Source organism: Brachypodium distachyon, chromosome 2, assembly GCF_000005505.3.
Source record: "Brachypodium distachyon strain Bd21 chromosome 2, Brachypodium_distachyon_v3.0, whole genome shotgun sequence".
NCBI classification, from domain to species: domain Eukaryota; kingdom Viridiplantae; phylum Streptophyta; class Magnoliopsida; order Poales; family Poaceae; genus Brachypodium; species Brachypodium distachyon.
Genome location: NC_016132.3, coordinates 23,949,115 through 23,959,508, shown reverse-complemented (window position 1 = coordinate 23,959,508; position 10,394 = coordinate 23,949,115). Strand labels below are relative to the sequence as shown.

The 10,394-nt window shown below is 44.9% G+C and overlaps 1 protein-coding gene across 1 annotated transcript; it reads right to left on the bottom strand.

The window, feature by feature from the left end:
- Positions 1-7,880: 7,880 nt before the first annotated feature.
- On the bottom strand, positions 7,881-10,012 carry LOC100823463 (methyl-CpG-binding domain-containing protein 4). Its single transcript, XM_003568452.4, has 2 exons — positions 9,825-10,012; positions 7,881-8,569 (listed from the first exon to the last, which is right to left on the bottom strand). Exons 1-2 carry the CDS (start codon positions 9,873-9,875, stop codon positions 8,066-8,068), a joined length of 555 nt encoding a protein of 184 aa, XP_003568500.1. The 5' UTR covers positions 9,876-10,012; the 3' UTR covers positions 7,881-8,065.
- Positions 10,013-10,394: the final 382 nt, after the last annotated feature.

Genomic DNA, 10,394 nt, shown 5'->3' with positions numbered 1-10,394 from the left:
ATAGTCCTTAAAGGATCAGCGATAACTTGGTTGTTGAACTAGCCCGCCGGGTCCACCGCCTCATTGGCGGACCTGCGTGAGCAGTTCATGAACGCGTTCCAAGGCGGCTACAAGCGCCCAGGAACCATGGCGGAACTGCACACCCGTAGTGCAGAAGCCAGGGGAGACGTTGCGGGAGTTCACCAATCGCTTCTCCAACATCACCTACTCCATCCCTGAGGCGGAGGCGGCCACCATCATCAACACCTACGCCATCAACATCCGCGATCCGAAGATGCGTGAGAAGCTAAACATGCACCGGATTCGGACTACCGGGGAGCTATACACTCTCGCGCACAAGTGCGCCATGGCCGAGAAAGGGTGCCTGGTGCCCGATCTCGCGGCCAAAGCAGCGGCCAACCCTCCCGAAGGCTCTTAGAAGAAGGGCTCTCGGAAGCGTACCGGTAAGCAAGTGCTTGCCACGGAGTCAAGGGCTCCACCGAGGCCTGCGAAGAAGGCCTCATCAGCTGGTGCATCGGGCAGCAAGCCGGCAACAGCTTCTCGCTGTCCCATCCACCCCAACGCAACGCATGACACGGAGAACTGCCGGACCTTGCAGGTCATCCGGGAGAAGCACGAGAAGCGTCCTCAGGAGCGTCGTGCTGCTGGCACTTGCTTCAACTGTGGGGACATTTTGCATCTCTCTCTGGAGTGCCCGAACAACCCTTGTGCAGGAGCAGGCCGTGGCGGTGGTAATGGCGGCAACCAGGCAGAAGCCTCAGAAGGGACCGGTCAAGGCCGCGGTGGCAAAGACCGCCCTCCCTGGGGACGAGACAAGCCACATGCGGAGCGGCCGCACGAAGACGACAGCAGCGACGCCGACGAACCTGGCTTCCAGAAACCGCACGATGTCGCTTGCATCCACGGGGGAGCCTATGCTCTCACATCACACAACGCGATGAAGAGGCTCGACTGCGAGGTGTGTGCTCTGAACCTGAGTGTGGAGTCGCAGCAGCCGTTGAGGTGGTCGCACGTGCCGGTCACCTTCAACTCCGACGATCACCCCATCCGTCAGCTGGGGTCAAGTGTTCTACCCCTCGTGGTCTCCCCGATCATCAAGAACGTGACGGTAACCAAAGTTCTGATGGATAACGGAGCGAGCCCCAACCTCATGTCCGCCAAGTTGGTGGAGAAGTTTCAGCTGCCGCTGGAGCAGATGAAGCCCACCGACCCGTTCCGGGGGATCAATCCCGGAGTGGTCCAGCCCATGGTGAATCACGCTGCCTTTGACTTTCGGGTCCCGGGAAGCATTCCGTACCAAGCACCTCATCTTTGATGTGGCTCACACCCTGTTGCCGTACAACGGGATCCTTGGTCGGCCCGTGCTGATCAAGTTAAGTTCATGGCGGCGACTCATTGCGCCTACGTCGTGATGAAGATACCGTCAACATATGGCGTACTATCAATCAAGTGCGACCTGAAGGACGCGGCTCGGTGCGTTGGCAAGGTCGTTAAGACCGCCGCCACGGCTGATCCCGATGACGAAGACGTTGCCAGAAGCGAAGACTCGCTTGCGGGGATTCGACCCGCGGCGAAGAAGGCACGTGCCACCCCAGGGCAAGCTGCCGAGGGCAGTAGCTAGGGCAAGAAGCTCCGGGAGGCCAGCACCAAGGTCAAGAAGCTGCCCCTCTGGGAAGGCAACGAGGCGCGTACTGTTTCCATCAGTATGAACCTCAACGAGAAATAGGAAAACGCCCTCATCACCTTCCTCTGGAGGAACTCCGACGTGTTCGCTTGGGAGCCGACAGACCTCCCCGGGGTCCCTAGGGAGGTGATCGAGCATCGGTTGGCGGTGCGTCCGGACGCCCGCCCCGTGAAGCAGAAGGTGCGTTGACAGGCACAAGAACGCAAAGACTTCATCAAGCAAGAAGGGGACAAGCTTAAGGACGCCGGGGCAATCAGGGAAGTGTTGTATCCTACCTGGTTAGCTAATCCTTTTATAGTGCCGAAGGGCAAAAATAGCGCATGTGTGTAGATTTTACTGATCTTAATCGCGCATGCCCGAAGGACCCTTTCCCTGTACCCCGTATCGATCAGATAGTAGACTCCACAGCCGGTTGTGACTTGTGCCTTCTGGATGTGTTTTTCGGCTACCATCAAATCAAGATGGCAGTCGAGGATGAAGAGAAGACCGCGTTCATCACCCTGACTGGCTGTTACTGTTATACGTGCATGTCTTTCGGGTTGAAGAATGCGGGCTCCACATTTCAGCGTGCTGTACGCGAATGTCTGGGGCCCCAGCTAGGCCGCAATATAGAGGCTTATACTTTCCTTCTATGTGGTGGATTTGCTTCTTCCTCGTTAGTCTTCGGTACCTACGTCGACGATGATTACACTTGTGTTCTTCTTCCAAGATTAAGACTCATGTTGGGTCACACAGTTTTACACGATGAAGACTTAATTCATAAGTGAACAACCGCATATCGTAATAACCCCCGTATCCTATTTATACGTGGACATCTACCAAAGATTTCCCATCTGCGATTATTCGATTAAATACCGATATCACCACCCCAGCGTACATCAATGGCCCCTCATAGATTTGGGATCAATGTGAGGAATAATTGTATTTCCATCACTTACAAATACCTCAACTCCCTGTCAGGGGGAATTATTTATGGCCAGTACACTGCCTATATCATCGAGGAGCATTTCCAAACATTAGGAGGAGATTTCAAGTACCAGAAATGATAGGCACAAACCTGTTTGAAGGAGTTGGCGCCTGAGGGTGGCCCGATCTTCACGTCGTATGTAACATCCCAAAATTTTCCCATTTTGAAATGTTAAATAAAATAATTATTTTACTTAAAATATTGGCTTTGGAAATATTTTGGTTATGAAATTATTAAGGATTTCAAACTTTTAGGTCTTATTTAAAAATTTTCAAACCATGTTTGAATTTTCAACAAAAGATTGGATTAATATGACTATCCAAATTATACAACATGGTTGGGAGATTTATATAAGTTGAAAGTATTTTATTTGTACCCATTTGCATTTGGATTATTCTTTTTATCTTAATAAATCCCATTTCTTTTTGAAGGATTTATAAACCTCCCAAATTTCCAATTTGGATGCCATGACTATTTGAGAGCATTGTTGAAATATTTGAATCGATTAGAAATGTTTTCCAATATTTATTTAATTGTTAAAGAGAGGGAATAATATGACTTTCCTAATTATAAGGTTGGAAAGATATTCAATGATGCAGCTATGTTTTTCTCGATTTTTATTTTGTCATGATCATTTTGTTTTTCGAGAACAATGTATCAAATATTCGAGAAGAGGATAACGTGACATCCTCATGTGCAAATGTTATTCCCACATTTATTCCATCGTTGAGAGTGGGATAACGTGACTTCCCAAATCCCGAATTTATATAGTTGGAAACATTTGCAATGGTTTAGAAAGTGCATGATTTGGTCTTGTAAATCTATTTGGGAATTTATTGAATCAAATAAATATTACTCAGTATGAGATTTTATTTGGAGTTTTTTCAAAACTTATTTTAGTATAAAAGTATTTATAAAAAACATTTGGGTAGAAACTATATTTCCTAAACTCACAACACTTATTTTGATTTACTGGAATTATTTGGAGTTCATATTTTATTTACAAACCGTATTTGAATTTGTGTGAATTGTTTGAAATGAAAAGGCTATAAATCCCTAAGCCTACCTTTGGGCCGAAGCCCACCTCCCCCAGCCCTGCCTTCCCCCCTCTGTCTCCCCAGCCCGCTGACCAGGCCTACAGCAACAGCTCACCTTCCCTTTGTTTTTTCTCTTTTACTCCTTGGGCTGCACCCTTCTTCTGGCCCAATTCCCTGCCGAGCTGCCCCAGCCCATCTCCCCTCCCCTTCTTCTCTCCTTTAATTTTCCTTCCTAGGCCGAACTTCCTCTCCCTCTAGGCCCATGTTCGGACCGAGCTGCCCCAGCCCAACAGACCGTCACGATCGTCTTCCTCTTCGCGCCCACACACGGAAGCACGCAGACAACACCATCACCGCCGCAATCTCCGCCCCCGACCGTGCCTCCCTGCCCCGTTCTCCTTCCAGATGCACTGAACCGAACGCCACGGAACTCCTCTTCCTATTTCCATCCTTAAATTCCTCAATCACGGCCTTTACCGCCTCTAGCCATTAATGGCCAATGCCATTACTGCCGGCCGGTGACATCCTCGCCTGATCTCCCTCCTCGGCCCCTACAAGAAGATTCCGAGAGCATCACTTCGAGCCTTTGCAAGCCATGTACGCCGTTGGCCGCGTCACCCCGAGGACACACAAACGCCGCGCCCCGGAGCTCCACTCGTCGCCGTGCAAGGACGCTCCGACATCGCAAGCCGTGTCACGACGTCCACCTCGACGCTATGCACATCCCTAGTCCCCTCTTCGGCCCCGAAGCCCGCCGGAACGTCGACTCTAACGACAACCGCTGCCGCCGCCGTCGTCTCCACGTCGTGCCGCCGTCTCCACCGCGACCACCCTCGGCTTTCTCTCGTCACCCTCGACGTCTTTCATGACCACATCGACCCTGCCGACGACTTCCTTTCAACTCCGGCAAACTTCCTTTCGGTGAGCATCTCAGCCGAACAGTATTGAGTAGTTCACTTCAGTGGACCGTATCTTGCAAACCGTAGATCATTTCTAGCCGGATCCTTTTTCTGTAGATATATCACGTTTATCTCTATATATTAAATCACTTTGTATACCCCGTATCCAGTATCTTCTGTGGTGCACATTCGTTGGAAATTGCTATTCACAGCATGTTGCTTCTGGATTAGCCACCTTTCGAAATTCATATAGATTATTCCGTTTATCCTTTTGGTTACAAAACTCGTGTAGATCATCAATTAGTTCCTTTTCTACATGTTAGTGTAATTGTTGCACAAGTTCGGTTTCATCTACAGAAGTGCATCTTCAATCAAAAGTCGTTTCTGTTAACACTGTCACATTGATTAGCTGTCTTCCGGAGCATAGATCTTTTGACCCATTCCTCCAGAATAGATTATTATTTCTGTTATGTCGAGATCACATACAACTTTAAATCCTAGACCTCTTTCAACACCTTTCCAAGTTCATCCACACCAATACATCATCCGTTGAAAACTGTATTCGCAGAACTCTTAATCTGATTAGCCACCTTCGGAGACTCATATATGTTGATCCACAGTTCCAAATCAATTGATTCCTTCTTTGTTGACAGCAGTACGCCCAACTCTAAATTCTGGACTACTTTTTACACCTTATGATGTTCATATACGGTATCCCATAATCCATAGAACTTTGTATCTGTTAACAGCCATGCTTCATCCATCCAAGCTCAAATTCAGCCCTTGCCTTTCCTAGCCTTTAGTTTTGAACCCTATCTTGTGTAGTAGAGTATGGGTGCCATGCTTAGGTACTGTTGTCATATGTTTGCACTTCGGTTTGTTCTATTTCGAATTTCTTTGGTGTTCTATGAACATTGTGTTTATTGGAGTTATTCTTTTCTTCACGATAGATTGTACGGAGTGCGATAACTGTGAGTATCGAAAAACAAGAAGAATAAAAAGACACTAAACAGTCAAGTTTCACTTTCACAATAAATTCCTACTATTGCCCTTATTTTAATCCTTATATGCACTAGTGTTGTGTAGTTTGCATTGATAGAATTATTACTGTATCTATGCTACCTAATTTTGTCCTAGTAGAGTAGGATACCTGTGCCATTAACTCCCCACAAGTAGCCACCATGTGTAGTTATACGCTTAGCGGTGCTATGATTATTATGTGTGGGAGGGAATCACATTTACCACAATGTTGTTGTACTGTATTTTGGAGATCTTGGCTAAAACAACTCTAATGAACCATCCTGAGTGGGCGGCTTTGAGTTTTTGGATGTATGCGGCGTCAGGTCCATGTCTATGGGTCCATATTTATGAGTCGTCTCTCCATTTCTATGGGAACGCCTACGTCGCAAATGTGAAAGGCCACCCGGGGTATCCAGACACTGGACTAGTTTCCTGTTTAGTAGCTTCCAGTACAACCACAAGCTAATATGGGCTCTGACTTGATGGAGTAAGTCGTATGATCCTGGATCCGAGATGACATCGGTATGTAGCACTGTAGGTAGGAACGCGTCCCTCAGGTGGTCTGGGTGATTACTTCTGAAAATTCTCGTAATCGACGCCATTGCTATTCTATCCTAAGGACAGCAAGGGATTAACCTGTCGGTTTCTTGTGAGGAATGTGTACAACCCCTCGAGAGTGTCAAACTAAGTACTTAGCCGTGTCCTCGGTTACAGACAATTATGAGCAACTAGATTTGGGAGCTGTAAAAAAGGTCTCACTCATTCTAATTTTTTAATAAAATGAATGGCTTGAACTTGGGATAAGAGCATTGGTGTGTCTACCGAATGTCTAATAGTTTTAATAGAAGCATCGATGTGTCTACCGGCGCCCAATAGTTAATATTATTGTAACATCTTTTGTAGTAGGGTAAAATTATTTTCTGCTTTCACGCAAAAATCCTGAACTCCACTTAGCCAAATACTACATGTACTTGATAGGTTTGTTATAATAACCCTTTTGTGGACTTGCCAATAATTCAATGTATTGACCCTCCAGTGGCTGCAATGTTTCATGTTGCAGGTGAACCAGGTGAAGAGTGAGGTACAATTTGTTAGGGTTGCGAGTTTACATTCTAACATGTTTCGACTGTGGAGTTGTTATGGGACTCGTGTATCTTCTGCTTTCCGCTACAAAACTTTATGTTTCATTTCGAGCTAACCCATGAGATTATGCAAGATGTAAGATACTATTATATTCTATATCAATGCGATCTAATATACTTTCGACCCTTGTATCTTGAGTTACTGGGGATTACAAAAAAGTTCCATCTATTACTCCTATTTAGTAGCATGGTCGATCAATAACATACGTTGTAGCTCGAAAACTTCAGTTTGATATTGTTGATTTCTAATGTTTCAAAAATATTGTTTCTAATTTGTGCCTATATTGAACGCTAGAAGAAAATCTATTTTTATTTATATTTATGTAACACATCCCATATATTGAACCAAGCTTCTATTCTCGCACTCTCATTTCGTTATTCTAGGTCTTCATTCTCCTTGCCCCTTCGGACAACATAATAATATATATTTTAGCGTGCACCTTAATAGTATGTGATAATGTGTACTTTCTAACATTTCTCACATGTGTGTTGTTACCTGCTATAGCTATAGGAGCGTGAGGTTGGTAAGCGAAATTTCGTACACAAACAACCAAACAAATGCAAAAATACATAAGATTCAAAAAATTTAGTACTCCCTCTGGCCGGTATTAGTTGTCACAAATTTGTCCAAATATGAATGTACCTATATGTAAAAAACGTTTAAATACATGTAATATTTCGACAAATAATTCCAGCCGGAGGGAGTAGCACAAATTTGTGCACTAACAGAAGATCACAGGATCCTAAAATGAGTCAGGCCTGGCGGCCCAAACAAATTTTGGCAAGAAGATGAAAAGAAAGAAAATATCCATATTCCATCCAGCTTTAGAACCCAATAACATGTTGGTATCAGGTATTGCCGAACTGGAGCGCAGTAAGCTAGTCTTCGTATATCGGATTTGCTATTTCTCCGTCGACTGAGAAATAACTATTTCTAAGTCAATGCCGACAATCAGTAAGATTCGTCCAAAAATCATGCAAGTAAAAATGATGAGAAAATCTTGATCAGATTGCTATGATTGTTGACTGAGAAATAACTATTTCTAAGTCGATTCAGAAATAAACACTTGCTATATTTCATTAACCGTGTTTCTTTCTAATGAGATGTCCATGCATGCAAAGTGAAGGATATATATCTGTAACCACAGTTGTTTATTTATGAAAAGAGTGACTACAGCATGTAGCCTTCTCAACCATCTCAGAATTTTCCCAGGAGTTGATGCATAAAAAGGAAGCCTTAGAGTGCTGAGAGTACATCACAGATATAAAAACAACAACTGACCAACAAGGTAGAGGAGGACAGCAAGTGAACATAGTTAGTTCTTGCTGCTTGAAGCATTTGTCTTGTCCTGCTTTTTGGCCTTCCCAGCCTTCCACGCAGAGCTGTGAGAAACAGTCTCCTCAACAATCTTTGGTGTCGCAAAACTGAAACTTTCAACTGATATGCGATCTTTGTAATCTGGATTTGCGTCGAGGAACTTCTGCACATCCCCTGTGCACCTTGCGCGCTTCCCATTTGGCATAACATAGTAGATGTCCAATTTAGACAGATCCCCTCTCATAACCGCTAGCCTGTCTGTCTTGGGCGGAGGCTTTGGTATGTTGGGCTTGTCGATTACCCAGATGCGGCTGCTATCGTACTCAATGTCCCCAGGGTCTTTACACGAGCAGTCAAGTCTTTTAGTGCAGACCCATGGGTCATCAGTGAAATTCTCACGAAGTGTCTCAAATTCCTCTTTTGTTGGAACGGTACGCCATTTATGACATTCACAACACTGAACTGCATACAAGCCAATGGTTTCTGTTGAACCTCGTTTTCTCTGCAAAAATCAAAAGGTTTACTGTCAAAAAAAATTATAATATCAGACAGGGTAAGAAATCTATACGAAGTGGGCAGTTGAACTGAAAACATGAAATTTAGTCTATCAGGAAAACATAAATTGAAGATGGATGGTAGTGACTAGTGACAGCTTTCAGGGATACAAATTCTGCTGAGTAGAATAATGGATCAAATTTCATACAGTAAATAGCAAACATGAAAACTGCTTCCACTGGTTATTTCACTATAACGCATAAAACACTAGTACTTTGTCTATGATGGGAAATGCATTCTTGCACCTGGGTGCTCTCCATTATGTTGACAGGGTTGCATAGTTTTGTGATCCATTATGTTGGAAGGGCAAAGAAACGAAACTATTTTATTTGGACGTAGTACTCACTATTGTTGGTTACATCATATTGCCATTAAAACTTAAGAACTGTAAATAGAGTAGCAATGCCATAATGGCAATTGCCAAAGGGCATATGGAATTATGGATCATCATATCGAACCTACAGTGACCTAGTTCTAGAACATTTAGTTTATTGAAGTGGAGCAAACTGTGCAACCCCTTTAGTTATTGGACAAATTGCAGAAATCGTCAGCCGTTTGTGCACGCTCTCTTTGATTCCAAGATTTTATTAAGAACCCAAAATTATTTGGTGTTCATCTTTGTTCCTATGCTCCCTATAACTGGTTAAAACAGTCATCTATGCCTGCAGTTACCTATATCGACACTCCACCGCTTAAAAAACAGCCATAGGTGCAAGAAAGTAAAATATTGAGTCCTCCTGTACGAGTGCTCACTCCATATAAACAGTCCAACTTGACAAGAATTTAGATTTGGAGACTAATATAAATAAACATAAATTCAGGCTAACAGACAAAGGGCCTAAATTTGTCGTGCACCCATTCCCTAATAAAAGAACCTGCGTACGGAATCAACAAATCCTATTCGGAAGCCATGAAAACCAATATGGCAGCCTGAGCCAACGTTTCTGTTCCTCTAAAACAGCCCAATTTTTTTAAAGGATCTAGTATGTCGATATTACCATATCACTATCACGATCCACCCATCCATTTCAAAACAACAGCCAGATGCAACCAAACCTACGACAACAGTGAAGAAATCACCCGCTGAGCATCACATAGCCATCAATCAACGAGTAGACCAACCAGATAGGGGAAGAACCAAAGCTGCGGAGAGATCAATCAACCAAACATGGATGGGGAAGATCGAAGAAGGGTAGGCGGACCTGAGCGGAGGAGGCCGGCGAGGCCGAAACCGGCGCCGGCGGTGAGGCCATGATCGAAGGTCAGTTAGGCGGCGCTGCGGACTGGGAGGCGGCCCGCGGGAGCGGCCGCCGGCGATGTCTAGGAAAGGGGGCGGATAGTAGGCGTGGAAAAAATAACCGGAAACTAGCCAGCTTTATTTTGGTAACTCGTACTAACTCGTAACCAGTCGAGTTAGCATCCATGCTCCGCTGTCTGTCCAAATCCAAGACACTCCCTTCGGGTCATATTATTTGTCTCAAATTTGTCCAAATATGAATGTATTTATGTTTAAAAAGTGTTTAGATACATGTAATATTTTAACAATTAATATGGATCGGAAGAAGTACGTATTTCCGGACAGAGGAATCATGAAAATTACTTATCGGTGGTAAAGGTTTAACCTCGGATGCATCGGCCTGAGTTAAAAAAAGCACAAAGATAAGACTTGCCTTCCGGCCTCGCAGGCCAGCAGCGGTGGCCACATGTCTGCGCTTCGGTTGGCTGCGAGCGACGACAACATGGTGTCGATCTGCATCGTCCTCCTGGGGCTC